This window comes from Clinocottus analis, unplaced genomic scaffold (genome assembly GCF_023055335.1).
Source record: "Clinocottus analis isolate CAN_PGR_092001 unplaced genomic scaffold, fCliAna1.0.p SCAF_23, whole genome shotgun sequence".
Lineage (NCBI taxonomy): Eukaryota > Metazoa > Chordata > Actinopteri > Perciformes > Cottidae > Clinocottus > Clinocottus analis.
The window spans coordinates 9,421,320-9,440,953 of record NW_027175965.1 but is presented as its reverse complement, the minus strand read 5'-3'; the positions used below and the strand labels follow the sequence as shown (position 1 = coordinate 9,440,953).

Sequence of the window (19,634 nt, the reverse complement as noted above, 5' to 3'; positions counted from 1 at the left end):
GGCACAATGAACCTACCTGTCAGGTGGGGCACGACTTTCCTGACTTTCCAGGCAATCCACACAGGCTGAGAGATGCTCAAGGATTGTAAAAAGTTGGTTATCTCTTGCTTCTCTGTGGTGTTGGAGGCCGTGGCTAAAGCCCCGGAGCGCTGGCTGCACAGCTCCACTGCATTGCTCCACTGCAGGCGGTCAGGAACGTACTCGTAGTAGGACTCGTCGTACGTCAGGTTTCTAGTTTCCAGTGTGAAGGCTGATCAGGAAAAGAGAGAAAAGACGGTGAGAAGAATTCCCCTACGACAGACAAGCGACCTGCTGTTGAACACCTGCTCCACACCGGCTGAGGAATCCCTCATCTTGGCGGCGCACTAAAGTCTTTCTGAGCACCAGGTTAATCTAGATAAACTCTCATGACACTGCAGCATTATGCTGCAGCCGGGGCTGACAGCCTTTTCCCCCGTGCAGTCCAGGTTTTGGTCGTCCAAACTGCCTCCAGCAGCCTGGCGTTGGCTCCCAGCAGGGACTGGCGGAGCGGCGAGGCCGAGCTGCCAGGGGGCGGACGGCCAATTGCCGGCTGAAGCTGGATTCGGGTTAGTCTGCGGCCAGCGGGCCTCGCAGGAGTCGAAGCTTTAAGGAGACACTGTAACGGTGAACCCGCTCGCCGTCAATCACTTCATCTGATTTTGCAGGAAATTAGACCCGCGACAGGCCGGAAGAATAACTAGCTTATATACAAACAGCCTTTATCGCTGGTAGTCTTGTTTGCTTGTGTACAGGAGGTCACATAGAGGCATCAGTATGATATTAAGATGGTTTCATAACCAGTAATAAGTTCCTACTATAGTAACTTTAAATGAAATGGTATTTTAAAAGGAGACATAGAAAGTGACTCACCTGATATACAGCGGTGGAAACCAACCTGAAACATAAAGTACACGTTTAGCACATTGCCAGGTACGGTGGAGAGAACACACTTACTGTATCTGTGCGCGTGTGTGTGTGTGTGTGTGTATATATATACAGCCTGATTTCTAACCCTAGCCCTTAACCTGTAGCATAAAAGATCATGTTAATTTCCTGCAGTTACTTCATCCAGTAAGTTTTAACACTGCTGAGAAAACTGACTGCCCTCAATTATGTTTTTATTGACTTTATAGCCAAACAATAGCCAGTATTGTGTTTTCAGTAATGCCTGGCCTGAAATCTAGACATGTAGTCCAGGAATAAAATACCACAGATAACGTGCAATAAGGATTAGAGGATAACTTGTGGTTTTCTTTACTCTAACCTGGAAGGCCCGGCTAGAAAAACAGCGTTTCACTGCAGCCTCATTGCGTTATCTGCCGTAATGTCTGTCTGGGAAATGAGTCAGTAACATGTGAATTAGGGGATGTAACAGCAGACTTTGCCAGTTAAAAGTCTGAGAATAAAAAAAAACGTTTCACGGAAGTGAAAACGTAAAAACAAAGATGAAGCGCTTACCAGCAAGCCGATGTTGAGGAACAATAACCTGAGCATCCTGAGAAAGAGCAAACACATATTTACAAACCGAGATTGTTGTTTTACATTTTGTAATCGTACTATAAATTACAAAAGCCCATTAGTCACACACAAAACCAAACGACTTGTTTTTACCTAAATTATTCGTCTTGTTGAAAACTTTTTTTGCGCGTCTTTTCATTCCAGTCGCGTCGTGTCTGTGAACGCAGCATCCAGCCACTGAAGCAGCGGGTCGGCTCTCAAGTTTTAAATCCACCAACTTTCGTCGTAAAAGGTTTTAAAAGTCTGTTTCCTCCTCAGCTGTGGTCCATCAGTCCGTCTTCAAAGCACAGAGCCGTCAGACTGCGGAGCGCACGAAGAGAAGATGCAGAGGAAGCTGCAGAGTGGGTGGAACCTGCGGGGTGACCCAACGTAGGGTGCAGGGACCTGCAGGGGCCCCTGGGTGGCCAACAGGGGCCCCTGGGTGGCCAACAGTGGCTCTGGTGAAGCAGGAGGTTTGCTCCATGACACAAGACACACATGGTGATGCAGGAGCTCCCAGGCTCATAAGAATAATACAATTATGCAAATTTAACTCCTTATGAATGAAAACAGTGAGTTCATTTTCAGGTTTCATCGCCCTGCCGCCAACAAACAGACGTTTATCTTTTAATTACAAATACTAAGTGTATTATACAAGGAGTGTGTATATGAATGTTTTGTAGTTTCACTGTTAATTGACAACCAATACAAATATTGTCATTATACTGCCGGTACAATGTTTACCGCTTACTGAATGACAGGAAATATGGAAGAGTTATGTCTTTGTCAAATCAAGCCACGTGAATTTATTGCATTAGTACAGTTTGCTGTATTATGTTGACAGAGTGATACAAGGATATAAAACACTGCTTTGTTGAAGTGCATACAAACACACATTTCTCCTGAGTGCAAATGGTTGCAGTGTGTTGTAGAGGACGTACAAGTGCAAGTCTTTATGAAAATGGCGTAACAAAATATGCCTTCTTACCAGAAATAATTCATTTACAGCGTAGCATGGGTCGTTATTTATTTACAAAACCACTACCTGAGCTGCTGGATATTGAAATGTTTGAATGAAGACAATAATTTAGTGACCTCTCAAAACTACAGTACAACACAGAAGGCTTAATAAAGCATTAATAATATTGTTCCTTACAGAGAACTACTGTTCCTAATCGTGAATAACTCCAATACGTTAAAGCTCTGAGCAGCAAATTATTACTGGAATAAAAAAGGAAGCTACAGCACATCAACAGCAGTACCATTAAGATGATGGAATTATTGCTGCAGTTTAAAGCCTCCACATTAATTCATTTGTATGTTTGCTTTGTCCTTGTCTTGGCTTTGTAAAAGACGCCCAAAAGCACCGGCAGCCATCGCTCACGTCAAGAAAGCAACGTCTTTGTGTCTGCAGTGCTCGTTGCGTGTGATTCCAGGTTGGTGATACAGGAGTGTACAAAACAAATAATCCATGGAGCATTTATTGTTCCTAGCAGAAGTTTTCTCTCTATCAGAACTTCATTCATAGAGTAAATCATACATGATGGGAGGACATCGTAAAGCGCGACGCACAAATCACACCCAGTGCAGGCTGCCTTTGGATGACACACCTGGAGGCAGAGAGTACACGATCTGCCTCGCGATGCGATTTCTAACTGCACTGTGAGTGTCTTTACTCAATGTTTCGTCCTCTGTGCCTCCGTCAGAAGCAGCAGAGCTACTGCTCTCTCCGGCGACCTCTTGACCCCAGGAGGAAAGAGACTGGAGGACAAAATGAAGCTCGTCTCGAGCAGCTATGACGCTTTGACGAAGGGGAAGCTTCAGCGGCGGCGATGCTTCTTCCTCGGACAGACCGGTGATCAGCTCGTCAACGGCTTTCGTGGAAGAGGAGATCAGATCCCTGCAGCTGCTGAAGTTGGAGTCTGAGTCCCTTCCTGGATGGAGGATGACAGTCAGATAGAGGAAATGACTCTTGCAACAATAACCTGGTTTATTTTGTGCAGTTGGAGCTTTTGTTCACGCTGCCAGACACGTCGCCAACTCAACAACCATCAGAGCTCCAGATATTATTGCAATGACAATGAACAAATCAAACAGACTGTGGTTTAAAAAAGACACAAGAATCAGAATGTAATTCTGTAATATTAAACCAAATTTTGACCAATACTGATTGTGTAAAGTGTAAGTTACACTGGAGGAGTTTTAGCTTAACATCCAGGCCGCGTGTATGTCAGACGCTTCACCTCGCAGGGCAGGAGACAGGCAGGAGTGCAGCCGTCTGACGGCCTGGTTCAGCTGGAACAGCGTGGTTGCCGTTGTCCTCAGTCTCTGCAAATGTGAAGCTGAGGCCTCCCCTTCCTCCTCCTCTTCCTCCTTCTCTCCATCTCTCTCCTGTTTGAAAACATGAGCACGCACAAATAATGAATACAGGACAGAGCAAATAAACAGGGTGCAATGTAAGGTAACCAACAATTACGTCACCAAAAACACACAAACAAGAAGCATTGAACCAAACTGTATACAATTCATTAAAAAATATCACACACACACACACGATGTCACTGACTAATGATGTCACTGAATTAATGGGGCTTCCATGGCAATGTGTTCATTTCAATGACATAACCCGGCATCGTTCCCAGTTCACTCCAGCAATGAAGAAAATGGAAAAAAGCTCCTTTTAACAGCTGAAAATACAAAACCATGTGTATAATTAACAAATGTAAGGGTTACCTATTTTTTATTTTTACATTTTTGTTTTAAAATTCATATAATTGCATTTTGCACTAGTCTTTGAAAATGCTACAAAATGCTGCAAACTAAAATGTAATTTCACATCCATGATTATGCACATGTGCAGTCCTGTGTCCAATGCCTCTGAACTATAACTCAGGGTTATTGGACCACAATAACATCCTGCGCCTATTCGCGTCAATGGTTGGTTTTAACAACAAAAAACTGCTACTTTGTGTGGCTAAGATAACGGCAAACAAGCCCGTTAGCGGTGACTGATGTCACTTCATTCAACACATTCATTACCTGAACGATCGCCAACGGGCGACTGCGGAGAGATAAGCCTGCAGAGCTTTGAGCTTTACAGGAGCAATAAAGGCTGAGTGGCACCTTTAACAGGCTGCTGTGTGTGGGCCGATTAATCTGGAACATTTAAGGCTGTCAGGACGGACAATGTTTTGAACCCTTTATTTATTTATTTATTTATACTGTAGGAAGAATTCAGTCCCTCACATGTCTCTGCAGTGTGCTGCTGAACCTCACCGTGATTTGGTGATGCATGTAGTTCTGCAGAGCGCGGGCCAAGTCCAGCACCTTGGATTTGAGGCTCTGCAGGACCTGGAAGCAGAGAAGGATTATCGATGATGACCCCTCATTGTGAGGATGCTTACCGACGCCTTTACGGAAGTTAAATGATCAAAATGAAATGATATCCCTGAAACAAGACGGTCGGGTTAAGATCTCTTACGGGGTTCCTGGGATAAGCCAGCTGAGCCTCTCTCAGCATTTCTCTGGCGATGGAGAGGCTTTCCTCTAACAGAGAGCCCACGCCCATCTTGGTGCCCCTCGCCAGACACACGCCAAAGGATTGCTGAAAAGATGAAATCATATAATAACCAAAATCATATCTTAGAGAACACTTCCCTAGACTCAAAGGCACAATAACTATACCCTTAATGGGAAGATGAGAAGTATAGTCCAACTGATATTGGATGTTTGAGGCAGATACTAACATGAATAATAATAATAATTAAGAATTCAATAAATAAATAAGATTTACTATATGTATTGGCCGATATTGTTTTCTATATATACACACCAAGACATATTAAGCAGTACTGATATACTTATTAGTTCTCTCTGGTCAACAAACCATATTATAGTGACATGTTACTAAAATACTAAATAACATTAAACCTCGTGTGACCACGGTTTGAAACTTATTGGATGACACAAACAACAATATTTCTGCAATATTGGCTGATAAATAAGTCTCGCCAATTGATTGGTTTGTCAAATCCAGACCTTTTCCCTCTACTTTGTAAGTAGAATGAAGAGTAAAAATGTCTTTTCATCATCATTCCAGCACTAAATGCTTTGCACCTTTAACAGATTGAACATTCAATATTCATTCATAGCACATCTTCATTTGCACATAAACCCAACCATTATTCAGCTCAATAATTCCTCGCTCTGAGCTCCACACATCTAATACTGCGTGCTCAGGTGTTGTGGCGTGGGGGCTTATGTACAGTGGACGTCAGAGCTTTGACAGACGTGGTAGCTGCTGTGATATTAATGGCGGCGTTACCTTGCCTGTGGCCTGGGAGCCGCGCTCCACAGCATTCAGCGGCATGCCCGTCACCGCCGCCAGATGGCCGACAGCCAGCAGCGCCGCGTCCAGGCACTGGCTGCTCTTCCTGCGAGCCTCCGTCACCATCGACGTGATCTCAGATTCACAGCCCTGCACGGGGAGAGCGGCCTCATTGTGAGTCAACATTAGTCAACAAACAAACAGAGAAATACATCAAACTAAAATAGATTTAAGAGAAAATCAAGTCAACAAGATAGTTATCGACATGGTCTGAAGGGTCAGTAAGTAAATGAAAGGCAAGAAAATGTATAAAAGATGTGTGAGAGGCAGGTAGAGTGGGTTTAAAGATTTTTTTTAACTATATTTTCCATATATTCATATTCAATTTGGAGCTCAAGGTTGAGAATTCCCTTCATCTTTGAGCTCCATCTATGGAAATGAAAAAAACAGCTCCCAGCTAAGAAACATCAATTAAAGCTCTACGGTGACGATTAGCCCCGCCTCCTGTCCAGACAACACTAAACAAACCATCATTATATGGTACATATATGTGGCGTTTACCTGAATGAGCAGCTGGAAGAATCCTCCCATCTTCTTGACGAGGCTCTTGAGTTCCTCAGCGAGGTTGTAGAGCTTGCCGGAGGAGGGTTTAACGCTGTTCAGCCACTGCATGGTGAGGAACACGCTGCTCTCCACGGCTGTGGTGGCCTTGACCAGTTGAGTCTGAGCCACCACGTTGCACAGAAACACTGCAGGAGAAAAAAAAAAGCTTTGTTCACCAACACATTCAATCAGAAGGAGAAAGAAAGCGCTTTTTAGAATAGTCTTAGTTGGACAATTCTTTGAATAAATGAAAGAATTTGCGTAAAAATCATAAAATAATTAACTATTTTGCTTGATGCAATGTCAGAATGTCCGAATGTAATGGAAAAAAAAGTGATTTTTCACAGTGGTTACCTCATCGAAAACCAAGGAATTAAGGTTTTAAACTCACGAACAGTTGAATTGCAGCTTGAGTCTCACCATTCTCTTGGCTGTCATCATCCAGACTGTCGTATATGTCCGATATGGTTTGAACCGCCGCGTTCATCAAGTGGAGATCGGCAGCGAGCCGGTCCGCCATGCTCTCTTCTGTCCTGCTGCAGCCTCGCAGTCGGGCCACCGACTGACCAATCAGCTCCTTGCAGATGCCGGGCACGGCAGAGTCGGAGCTGCTGGGACGGGTGGAGGGCGGCTTGGACGCACCCATCAGCCCTGGGACCAAGACACGGACGAGTTGGCGTGTGAAGACATGACTTCGCTATACATCATTCTTACAATATACGTATATTTAACAAATACCTTGTACCCTTCTGCCATACAATTTTAAACTTGGAGACTAATTAAGTCTGATGAGACGATGACTGTTCAAACTATGATGTCCATCAGCAAATGGAAAATATTCAAGTGATTTTGTGCGGTGTCTTACCTGCAGACTGGGACGAGCTTGTGTGGAGGCTCTGAATCGGATGGACCCGGATCTCGTAGAGACGCCCTGAGATTCTCCTGCTTTTCAACAGGCTCCTGCTCCTGATGCCAAACAAACCAAAAGCAAAACCCTGAGTCCCCGGCCAACATCATTTATAACAGTCAGGCACGGCGACGCTCTCGTTCAGGATGACTCAGGGCTTCGGTGTATTTAGTCTTTGAGAACACACCGTAAAAAACTTGTTTTATGAACGTCTTACAACACTGCAGCTCAAGGTTTGTTTGCCAATACTTTTTTAAATGAACCGTGCAGCGAGCTCCATTCACTAGAAGAGCAAACTGTGTGAATGTAGCTTGTAAAATGTTAGGAGGAGGAGTGTGGGCAGTGCTTCTCTTCATCCTGCACAGGTTAAATTTGCATATGTTCACACCTTACCTAGTGAATTAATACAATATTTAAACCAAACCGGAGGTGACGATTGTTGGAAAAGTGGAAAGACGAGTTTGGATGAAGTGTGTTTTGTGACGAGTTGACGAGGAAATTAAGTTCTTATTTCGGTGCAAGAGAGAAACTTGATTTCAGAAGGTGTAAGATTGTATTTTTCTGACATTTAGGGAGTTTCTACAGTGCCGTTTGCACGCAATGCACCTTGGTACACGTAGGCGCAGCTCTGCAGCAGGAAAAATAAGCTCTCAGTCAACGGACTATGGAGTTTATTTCTTCAGTGGACCACATTTAACATAAAAGCTTATATGGTTTTATGTGTGGAAAAGTTTACACATGAGCTTGGTGTTATTTTAAAAGGATGCTTGATTTTCTCATATGGGGTTAGGTGAGATCAGCAGGGGGAACATTTTCATGATTAAACAAAAGGGACGGTCAGTAAACGGCAGCGACAGCGGCCATGAGGATTAGGCATGGTTTAATGGAGTCCTGTGCCATTTGGCTCAGTCTGCTGGTAGTTCGGGCACCAACAGGAGCCCCATGAACAAACTTGACAAGAATAACAACAATGTGAAGGGAAAATGTTGGGGGTTGTGCTCGTGCCACAGGTGTGTGCGTTTAGTTTGTGGTTTGTAGAGTGAAACACACACACACACAGGGTCGCTTGGTGACCTTTCCTTTTTTTTGAAACCCTTTTGGCCTACCTTCATGGAAATGAAATTAATAAACAGGAGGAAAAATAATAAAGAAGAAATATTCTGTGCAAAGAGACTTCTCGTCAACTTTTCACGAGAGACAGGAAGATGTGTTGAATGTCAAAATTGAACGTGCCAGGTTGTAATTCACGTCGATGGAAACTCGGAAGACTTTGTGAAAATAACCAAAATCTTCCAAATACTAGTTTGACAAATATTATTTTTCCATGTTCCATCCACATCCCGTTCAACTTTCCGTACAGCACCATCCATTTGCCTGACATATTGTTCACATTAAAAAGACGTGTAGGCGGCTGTAAGTTCAGTTGAGCGTGAGGGTTGTGGGTTCGAGACCCACACGACGCCGGGCCAACGTATTCGATCCAAACCCCAGCGCTGTAAACAACAGTGTGGTGGACATTCTCAGCGTGACAGTCCTGGTTTGAAAACTCGCCTACGTACACATTTTAAGTAATTGGACAAGAACACTAATTAAGTCTGTGCAGGTGTTACAGGTAATATGTTAGACGGAGAGATTGATGGATGGGGGGAAAGAGGAAGCGCTGGATAATTACCTTCGGCGTGAGAAGGAGGAGGAAGCAGAGGCCGATATATCTTGCTCCCACTCATCATCGGGGTCATAAAACACATCGTCATCCTTAGAGGTGGAATCCACCTGCGGAGAGGAGAGTAAACTATTGCCGACATGCCCGCTCTCATTTACTGAACTTAATGAGAAAAGTACAGCAAAGAGAGGCGGCGCCGCACCGTCAGACATAAAAACGACCCGTTGTTGACTGTAAATAAGGTCAAAACACATGGGGAAATGGTGATGTCACATGCAGAATGAGTTGAATTCGCATCATACATCAGATTATTAGAGTACTGATTGAATAAGCAAATACGCACAAGCTTCCTGTGAATTATCACACATTTTGCTGGGACTTGTCTGTCAGCTGATCAGGAGATTACTGGCTTGCACATTATTCATGATGAAGAACCTTAAGGGTATGAACATTTTTATGATCGCATTACATCCACGGTCGTTCCAATCCTATACACAATATACTATGATACTGTCCAATAAAAGTCCATAAAATATGTCTATGAAATCAATCCAGCCATACACGCTCTGCTTCACTTATTCTATACAGACCAGGGAGAGCTTGGCTGAAAGACTGGGAAACGCCCTCAACAAGCAATGAGCCAACAGGGTGACGGCATTCACACCTAACAGTTTCCATTTCATCCGATCTGCCAGTCTTAAGACAGGAGGGGGGTGAAAACACTTAATGTCTGTGGTTCCCAGTGTAGTTCATTCACAATTTGTTGTGTACTCAAATCTACATGGAAAAAAAAAACTTTTAATCAGAGGATTGTTTGATTGGTCAGGTTTCAGATTTCCCCGACTTGAAACAAGGCAGAAGCGTTATAAGACAGACCTGGTCGAGTTCCCTCATCGCGGCGATGTTGTTCTGGAACTTGTCCAGGCTCCAGAAAGTGGAGATCCCCAGCTTTTGGTTTTGAACCCGCACCTGCAGCAGAGCACCCGGCTCCATGGTCTCGCTTCCAGAGCTCTCATGTCTACAACAGAAAAGAGTTAAACCATGTTAATAACGATAATATCTCCTTGTGACATCTCCATATGTTTTCTTGACGGGTTTGGAACTCGTCTAGTAAATCATGCGTGTAAAATGTGGCTCAATCGTGCATTTTCATACCTGCTGAACACTGTGCTTTTCTTCAGTTTAGCACTGATCTTATTAGCTTCCTCAATCATCAGGGACAACTTCATGGCGTCCCAATGTGGAGAGTCTGAAACACAGAAATGAAACACGTCAACTTCCCCCACAAACAACAGCTCCGAGTCCAAGAGCATCTACTGAGATGTTCTTTATTTCAGACCGATTCCCCCCATAAGACTAAATACTAATACTATGAATTTAGCTTTCATCATTCTAAGAGACTTCACTTGTGATTCTAAGGAGTCCATCAGTCTCTGAAACAGTCCTGTACAGTCAGTGAACTTAGATTTTCAGCTTCTACATCACAACATGGCGCTTAGCTTCCTTTATACCAACGCTACATTAAATAAAAATAGGAGAAAGCATTATAGTCAAGAAGAATCTGCATAAAACACCGATATACGCTGGGAAGTAATCAAAACTCCTTGGTATTGTGTGTCTGTACTGGTGAGGAGTGAAAAAACGAAACAAATATGAGATAAATACAATGTACTGACCGATATATCTATTTGATCCAGTACTAAATAATGTGAATGTATGTGGTGTGAGCGGTCAGCGTGGGTCCGAGCTCTAATATCTGCTAAATAGAGACTTGAAAGCTCTCACCGTTTTGGAGAGAGTGGTTTTCCCTGAAGGCTCTTTTCTTCTGCATCTCCTCCAGCTCTTTGCCGATCTTTCTCTTCTCTGCCTCCAGGGCGTCAACAATCTTCGCTTGGCACACTCGGTGTTCCTCCATCGCCTGTGGTGAATCATTGTAATGTACACAATATAAAAACCACCAGACCGAGACATCACGCCTCAAGTCAAGCACGACAGTGACTCAAAGACTCACAACACGTTGCAAAAAAGCCCATCAGTTAAACATAAAAGCTCGTGTGAGCATATTTAAGCTTCTGAAAGTCTTTTTTAGATCACCAGAAATCATGAGAATGAGTGAATGAAGGAATTAATGTACAGTTACAGGAATAATCCAGATACAAAATAAAAGCTGTGTTGTATCAGATACTGTAGATTAATTTGTCTGAATTTATAGTTTATTAAAGATGAAAAAAGGTAGTGGGTCATCAGTGTGAGGGAACTATATTAAACATATTTGCCAACACTAATGACAATGCAAAATAGAAAAATGTGTGGAAATAATTTAACCGTTCCAGCAAAAATAGTTTAAAAAAATCCAGGAACCTCAAATTTTAAACTTGATTAAGTCGATTAAGTCATGGTTCTGGGTCCTGACCTGAGCCTCCATGTGCAGGCGGACGCGCTTCTTGTGGGTGTCCACCCGCTGCTCCAGCTCCAGATTGGCATGTTTCAGCTGTGCCATCTGGCTGGCGACCCTCTGCTGGTCCAACTCCTGTCGACGCTTCCTCTCAGTCTCCTCGTTCTGAATCATCACGTTTTTGGCATTATTAATTATCGGCTGCACAGATTGACGGGGTGCAAGGATAGATTATACATGACAAGAGCCATTTGGTTATTCTGCAATTATGCAATATAGTACACAAGGTTTAGGACTATATTCTTATTTCTCTGTGTGTAATTGAAGGTTGTGTGTACCAGCTCCATCTCCAGGGATCTGATCCTGTCCTCATAGATCAACTTCTGGTCAGATAGCTCTTTCTGAGCTACTTCTTTTGCCACCTGAATTCCCTGCATCATCTCCTCTTTCGCCTTCAAATGGGCTTCTTCAATTTCTGCCTCCAGCCTGCGAGACACAAAGACGATGAAGATGAGTCCTGATTCAGATCGCATTGGACCAGAATAGCTTGTGTAATGGAATTGTGATTTTCTTTTTCTTATCTGGCACTTACTGAGCTCTTTGAGCCGCAAGTAGCTCATTTTTGGCAAATTCAAAGTCTTTGTAGCCGTCGCCTGCACTGGTCCAGCAGGACGCCCGCTTCCCAGACTGCACCTCTGCTGGATGGTTGAAGCGGAAGTAGTGGTCTCCACCGAGAATCACCCTGTCGCCCTGGAAGCGAAAAACAGAGATGAGAAGAGTTAAATTCATTTAGAAAATTGATAACCAGGTTGGTCATACTTAATTAAACTGGTGAATTTAGTATAAAAAAAGCAGAAATCTTCCTACAAGTTACTCCATAGTATAATTATTCACTCACGTGGTGAAGGACAGTGGATTCAGATATGAGGTTTCCATTAACAAACGTCTTGGCGTCGTCTGTGGGAGTGATGCTGACCGTGCCCTGTATGTTGATTATTACGCTAAAACAAGAACATATGAATGTTGAATGCATGCAAGACAATATAGGTGATTGCTAAAATAGAAAGATAGCTTGATGAATGAGGAAATGGATGGTTTTGTTCCTCATTTATGATTAATAATGTCAACGTTAATGTACACTGCAAGTATTAAAACAAAATCTAATTGCAGTGGTGTGTTTCTGTTATAAAAGCCCACATACAAGACTGCAAACAGACAATGCACTATTTACCATTTCTATACACAATACAAACACTTCTTTCATTAGCATTTTCTGCAGAGGCCATGAAGTCATACTGAAACATTGATCTAAACTTTTACCCATCATGCTCCTGCTTGAACTCTGTAATTGCCAAACCCCTCAAGTAAGTAAGGAAGGAAGTATATTTATATATTTTTACCAGTGTTGGTCTGCGATGAGGGCCCCCGTCAGCTGGATGTCGTGCCTGGACTCAGACTTGAGCTTGCCCACGGTGGTTTGACCCTCTTGGATCATGTAGAGAAGCATCTCAGACAACTGAGGATCCTCGTTCAGATTCACCAGGTTAGGAAGACGATTGTCCACTTTAACGGTCACACCGGCTTTCTGAAAACCATGAGAGCATTTCATCTTAATGTCTACAATGTATCTACGATAGGAACGTTTAAAAAGAAAATTTAAAATCTTAATTTATTTTTTTTTAATTAAAAATGGATTTTTTTTTTTTAAATTAAATATTAACATAAAAATATATTAAATTAAAAAATATATTTTAAAAAATCTTTTTTTTTTTTAAATTTTAATAAATAAAAAAAAAGATTCATAGTTTATGAAAAAATGCATTTAATGAATTACCTGCAATTCTTTGGTCTCTTCACGTTTGCGTATTTCAGCCTGCTCCAGTTTCTCTCTCCACGCCCTGCAAGAAAAAAAGATAAAGAAAAGAAAAATAAATTAAATCATTTCAGGTCTAATTATGTCATGATCATATCAGATGTATCCCCTTTTTAATAACTTATAAACCTTCTCACTTACACAAGTTTGAATTAAAGAAATTATTTTTTTATAAATATGAATGAAATTTTAAAAAGGTAATAATAATTATTGCAGTGATACTGACCGGTTGGCCTCAACCATTTCTCTCTCTTGCTGACAGAGTTTGTTCCTGAGGGCAGCGATCTCCTGCTGGAAGCACCGGACCCGCTCGGGTTGGACGCCCAGGGAGCTCGTCTGGGCTGATCGCAACTTCTCCACCTCCGCCTTCAGCTCTGAAAACACACAAAGTGTTGAAAGAAAGAAACCGTTTAGAGCAAATATACATGTACATTATTACCAGTCAATGTGGAATTCAAGGGAGCAACATAAAAGACTTTAATTAACAGAGGCTGCAGATATAATCCGGGTTTTTATCAGTTAACAACCAAACAATTCCACTTATTCAAGAGAATTTACTAAGCAAGAATGACCTGATCTGTAATGTTTGAGTCATATTAAGTAACTGATAGATGTCGGGAGAGAAATAAATCCACAGCAAGAGCTCCCCTTAGTGCTAAAAATGTCAAATAGCAGCACAACCATCTCATGAAAAAAAATAAATACTTGTATGACATGTGCGGCTGACAGTGCATAAATAAGGCCTGGAGGCAAGGTTAGGGCCGGGCCTCAAATGAACTGGGGAGCGCATAAGCTGGTGATGGATTGATGGACAGACAGGCGGGTTAGAGTGAGAGAAGGAGATCAAGAGCAACACACATAAAGAAAGACAGACATTTACATACAAAGAAAGAGAGAAACCTACAGAGACAGAAAGAAAGAGAGGCTGATGAAGAAAACATGCTCTGCTGCTTTACAACAAAATGTCCAGTGCAGCAACACAGCTCGGGGTAGAAAGACCGCCCTTGGTTTTCCTCATGAATAAGGACATACAGGTGCCGTTTGTGTAGAATGGCAGATGCTCACAGAAGAGCATAATGCACTGCTGTATGTGCATGAGCATAGTGGAAATAAATTGCTTTCTCAAGGCAGAAATGCGTTTTAATCCTGCTGCTATATATATATATATATATATATATATATATATATATATATATATATATATATATATATATATATATATATATATATATATATATATATATATATATATATATATATATATCATTCAATGGCCAAGGAGTCACCTCTGTATTTAGATCAAATAAACTGGCTGTAGAAATAAAATAGGTTTAAAAAGCTTATTGCAGTTATAACAAAATACAAAATAGAGGTCAGAGCTCAAACAAGCCCAAGACAGATTTTTCATTGTGGATTCTTTGAGTGCCTGACCTCTGATGAGCTTGGCGCTGGTGTCCTCATTGACTTTTGCCACGTTAATGATGGTGCGGGCCTGCTGGGCATAGCGCAGGGTGCTGAGGCTTTCCTCCACGTTGCTGCCAGCTGGGCTCAGTGTGGCGATCATGGCCGTTTTGGAGTTACCACCCAGGCTCTCTTTCAACAGCCTGCGGAGAAAAAAGGAAATTGGACCTGGTCAGCAGCAGTCTGTATAATATGCATTTATTGTTGTATATGCCGCTTTGGTAAAACTGTTAGGATCTCTCACCATGTCAGGACAGACTCTCTGTACGGTGTGAAGACCTTCTTCCTCGTCAGTGCTTGTTCCGAAAGGGCAGAGATTACCTTTCCCAGGGTCAGCAGGGACTTGTTGATGCTAGCACCTTCCTACAATGACAGTCATATTGTCATTCATTGTTTTGAAGTGCATGCCGTCGTGTAAAAATCTAAAAATAATCTTCTGCGAGGTAAGTCGATGACCAGATATTGAGCAAATGGTTCTAAATACAACCAAATCCCTTCTAAATCTCATTTGATACATTTAGGCAAATATAAATCCAGATTAACTAATTTTTATTGATTCACGCAGACTGATTTTTATTAATGTATTGTGTTTCAAAATGTCAGCATGAAAAATGGCCGTCGGAAATCGACGAACCCAAAGTGAAGTCACATGACGTCCAATAAGAAGAAGAAAAAATGTAATAACTATGATTAAAAATGATATGACATCAAAAATAACCCAGACTTACATGGTGTGTGTGTGCGCGCATGTATGTGTGTGTGTGTGTGTGTGTGTACCCTGAGGCGGTCTCCACTTGTCTGGGCTGAATTACAGCGCTCGCTGCCTGCCAGGTCCACCAGGTTGATCCGGCTGGTGATACTGTGGTCGTGTTCCTCGCCCTCCACAAACTCCGTCTACACACAAGTGCACACACAAACAAAACTGATTCATTGTGTAAAAAGAGAACATGTGACAGCCCATGTTAAGATAAATATTCTGCAAATTTACTAGGCAACATGCATTATGAGTCACGTGTGACATGAAGTAGAGTTGAGGCGCGATACCTGAGTCTGGGTCATAATCAGGGTGAAGACGGAGTGAGATCTGGAGCTCTTGTCATTCATTCCTGTCGCTGCTGTGGCTCTCTGCTTGTTGCCCAGCTCCAGCCAACCCTAAAGAAAGACATTGTGAATTACGACCGAATCCCTCGCTGTGAAATGTCTCCTGTGGTTATCAGCAGTATTTATTGTTTTCTATGCTTTGGATACATCCTTGATGCTCAGCACTTCTCTTCATGGTGTGCCTGAACTGCACTTTCTAAACATTCATTTTCAGTCAAATGTTGAGTTCTGTTTTTCCTCGAGGGCTCTCGCAGACACCGAACCATCACTTGCTCGCTCGGTCAAAGTTGTTCTTAACTAAAAAGAATCAAAAAGAAGACACTGATATCTTGACAGTAGTTTGAACCCACCTGAATGTCATTGAAGGAGCTCACAATATTCCTGTGAAGAAATGCCAAAAAAGTGAGCAACTCTACAGATCACAGCAGTAAAGACAGTTCTTTAGGCATTTATTAAAGAGTGATAAAGCAAAGTTAAATCAGAGGTTTCTTACGCAGAGAGGTCAGCAACATAGGGACCATGGACTGGATGTTCCCTCACCCTCAGCTAGAAACACAAATCAACAGGGTTTTATCTTTGCTGTACACATTTCAGCTTATTCAGTCCCACCAATGACCATTAAAAAAAGGTATGTATTAAGCATAATGAGCAATCTGTGTGCATCTCTGAAATGTGCACTTATGAGATGTTCCATGCCAGCTTGATAGACAATTAGAGTAAATTCCAAGAACTTCCCATTCTCCAAAATACAGAGCTGGTTTGTTGTTTCAAACTACTTACAGGCATTGTCCTCTGGTTTGGCTCATTTCTGGTCACCAGCAGGTCGTGGATCTTCTCATTGTACACTTCAAAATAGCTCATCTCTACATGACACTTCACCTGAAATATAACACCACAATGATCAGTTATGTAACCAGAAAATACATATTCATGTAAATGCTCTAGTGTTGTCTGAAGAAAATCGGCAGCCTCTGGACATTTTCGAAAAATGCATTAACTAAAAAAAAAAAAGAAGCGTAAACGAACATCTAATAAGTTAGAAGCACCAGGGATAAATCAGTCAAAGTCAGATTGTACCTCTTCATTTATCATGGATGCCAATCTCGTAAAAAGCTCCCGGCAGAATCGTGGGATTACCCCTTCGTCTTCTCCAAAGCCCATCATCCTAAACAACAAGCAAACAAACCATATGATGGACTGATAAATGTTTGTAATATTTACCAAGAGGATACATTAAGAGCAAAGACACTCACGTGTATGACTTCCCCGAGCCCGTTTGCCCGTAAGCAAACAGGCAGGTGTTGAATCCTTCGAAGGCCCTCAACAAAAGAGGTTTGGCCAGCGTCTCGTACACCGTCTGCTGGCTGGCGAAGGTGGGCTCGCACTCGTCCACCGAGCAGAAGGAGAAGTCATAGTTGAAGGTGTAGCTCTGTTTGGAGTCCGGATGCTGGACAGCCGTCTCCTGGCCGCTCATGAAGATGACCTGCAATGCCTTCTCAGCCTTTTCTCTATGACAGAGGAGAAACATTGACAAACATTTAAATTTACATTTTTCGACCAGACACAAACAAACACTCCTAAACGTAACGACAGTAAAGTTTGTCATCATAGTAGACAAAAAAAGCAAGCAAATACTCACAACTGAGAAGCTGGAACTGGATAATGTTTGACTTTTAACAAACTAATCAATTAACAGACTAATCATTTCCACTTGACTAGAGTAAACAAGCTATTTTTTTAAAATGTAATCCTCAAACACTTTCATCCATTACTATATTTATGTTTGTCAAATCCCCTAAAGTTTCTGATAAATAATCAAGTTATACGATGACTTTGTATGTCCAGTGTATACTTCATGCTTACATTACAATCAAAGCATGGTTTTATCTCACAGGGTCTTAACATCTTGAATTAAGCGGATGACACCTTGAGCAAAAAAGGCTTAGCAGTAAATCTTTGGAGCCCCAAATGAGACATCACCTACTCCTGGACCATTTACTCAGCAAGTAAGACAGATAACACACCTGGCATTGAAAGGACGCACGCGGACTGCAACAGTCACTGCACTGTTTTCCATCTTAGATAAATCCTGCCGGTTCAGGGCCTCGCTGGGGCGGGACAGGAGCTGCTCGGCCGGTGCTGGAGCAGGAGCAGGAACGGAGGTCCCGGCCTGGGTCACGTCTCTCGTTTGGCAAGAGGCGGACGTCTTCCTGGCCTGCGGCGCGGCGCTTGGCGTCGCCGCGGACGCCCTGCTGGCCCGAGGAGCCGGGGTTGGTTTCGGGGTTGTTTTCGGGTCTGCCGCCTGCTGCGTTTGGGATTTGGGCCTCGCGGGTTTGACTGCCACCGGTTTGTGAGCGTCTTTCCCCGCCAGCCTCTCGAACACGTCTCTCTTGGCGGCGATTTTCCCAAAAGGGGTCTTTTTGGTGGGGGTTTTAAAGGTGTGAGCCCGGTCTTCCAGCTGCCTACCTGTGGATGACGAAGAAGAAGAAGAAGAAGAAGAAGAGGGCGTTTTGCCGCACGCCAGCCTCCCTTGAGTTTCGACTTCTCGTCCACTTGCAGCCCTGAAAGAGCCGGCTGGTCTACCGTTGGGCTCGCCGAGAACTTTGGACGTCGTCTGCGGGGCAGAGCCGCTGACCCCGCGCGGTCCGAGTGCGCTTTTACCCGTGGAGGGCGTCCTGGTCCTGCGCTGCATAGTCAGCCTCTTCTCCGCAGCCGGTGTCGTGTTCAGGCCGCTTCCAGACATCGTTTTGTCCGCTCGTCCAGACCCGCTCTTCCTCCTCGACCTCCTCTGCAGGGTGAGTCGGCTGCGGTTAGTGGCCTGCTGCCCGCAACCGCTTTTGGACAGCGCAGAGACGACATACGTCCTGTTTACCTGTCGGCTTTTATCAGACGACCTCCTGCCGTCTTCACACGCAGAGTCCTCGGACGTGACCTCATGCTGGCTTCCCGTGGTGTCCGTGGCTTTTCGCTCTCTGCCCGGTGTCCTCGGCGAGGATGTTGCCATGAGATGGTCATAATAAGTTGTATGCTTCCTCGCTTGTACACTAAATAACGACATGGCGGTCGGTTGATTAAGCTTAAATGTTTACGTTACTGGTTAGCGAATGTTAGCTAACGGCACATTTCACTGCGGTTGCTTTAGCTACCTAACCTACAACAAAACACACTATGTACAATATGCGCGAGGACGGCTTCGCATGTTGGTTACGATATAATATATTAAAAAGCGTCCTTTGTTGAGTCAACAGAGGTCTCTCTGTTTGTTATTGTTCCGTCGTCTCTTCCGCCTTCGCCCGCTTCAATTTCAAATAGTCCGCGTCACTGACAGCTGATTGGCTGAAGTGTGGAAAATGATTACGTCACGACATTGAAGTACCCAAGGCTGCCGCTAGGTGTCAGTATAACCAAGGTTATAATGTTGGATAGCGACAATAAACTGTAAACGGTTGTACAATGTGTATCGTAGTGGAAATATTGTGCTACAAAGACCTTTTGTCAAGAATTAACTTGAACCTTTACACTCAAATACAAGTTTTTGTTACAATAGCAGTCAGATTGCACCATCAGCGAGAGACCATTCTAAGGAAGGATGGGTTTAGTGGCTTTCTCAAGACCACATATAACCTCATATTAATAACCCGGAAAATTACTCATTAATTCATGTGTAATATTAGTATCACTACCAATGTATGTATGTTCAATATAACTGATTTGCACCATCCGCTTTGCTGCCGTAATCCTGCTAATTTCCTGCCTGTGGAACTAATGAAGGGGGATCTTATCTTA

The 19,634-nt window shown here is 43.1% G+C and overlaps 2 protein-coding genes across 5 annotated transcripts in view; both read right to left on the bottom strand.

Moving 5' to 3' along the window:
* The window catches only part of LOC137793796 (adhesion G-protein coupled receptor D2), a 72,121-nt gene extending 71,768 nt beyond the window's left edge, over positions 1-353 (bottom strand). The window contains exons 1-2 of the mRNA XM_068590153.1: positions 335-353; positions 17-250 (exon numbers count right to left, since the gene is read on the bottom strand). Of these exons, the coding sequence (XP_068446254.1) occupies positions 17-250; positions 335-353 (253 nt within the window). The remainder of the gene's footprint in view (positions 1-16; positions 251-334) is intronic.
* Positions 354-2,983: 2,630 nt separating this feature from the next.
* On the bottom strand, positions 2,984-19,145 carry kif14 (kinesin family member 14). 4 transcript variants are annotated; one of them, XM_068590075.1, is made up of 30 exons: positions 18,432-19,145; positions 17,873-18,314; positions 17,102-17,356; positions 16,926-17,013; positions 16,629-16,727; positions 16,342-16,394; positions 16,199-16,229; positions 15,792-15,899; positions 15,525-15,641; positions 14,992-15,110; positions 14,718-14,890; positions 13,513-13,660; positions 13,248-13,311; positions 12,814-12,998; positions 12,312-12,414; positions 12,006-12,163; positions 11,752-11,899; positions 11,432-11,614; positions 10,804-10,936; positions 10,174-10,267; positions 9,895-10,036; positions 9,028-9,128; positions 7,314-7,414; positions 6,869-7,099; positions 6,407-6,594; positions 5,843-5,995; positions 5,000-5,122; positions 4,795-4,869; positions 3,762-3,909; positions 2,984-3,452 (listed from the first exon to the last, which is right to left on the bottom strand). In XM_068590075.1, exons 1-30 carry the CDS (start codon positions 18,904-18,906, stop codon positions 3,094-3,096), a joined length of 4,797 nt encoding a protein of 1,598 aa, XP_068446176.1. In that variant the 5' UTR covers positions 18,907-19,145; the 3' UTR covers positions 2,984-3,093. The 4 variants fall into 4 exon arrangements, with proteins under 4 accessions (XP_068446176.1, XP_068446175.1, XP_068446173.1 ...); XM_068590074.1 differs by having other exon boundaries at positions 17,873-18,636; positions 18,721-19,145; XM_068590072.1 differs by having other exon boundaries at positions 17,873-19,145.
* Between the last annotated feature and the right edge of the window lie 489 nt (positions 19,146-19,634).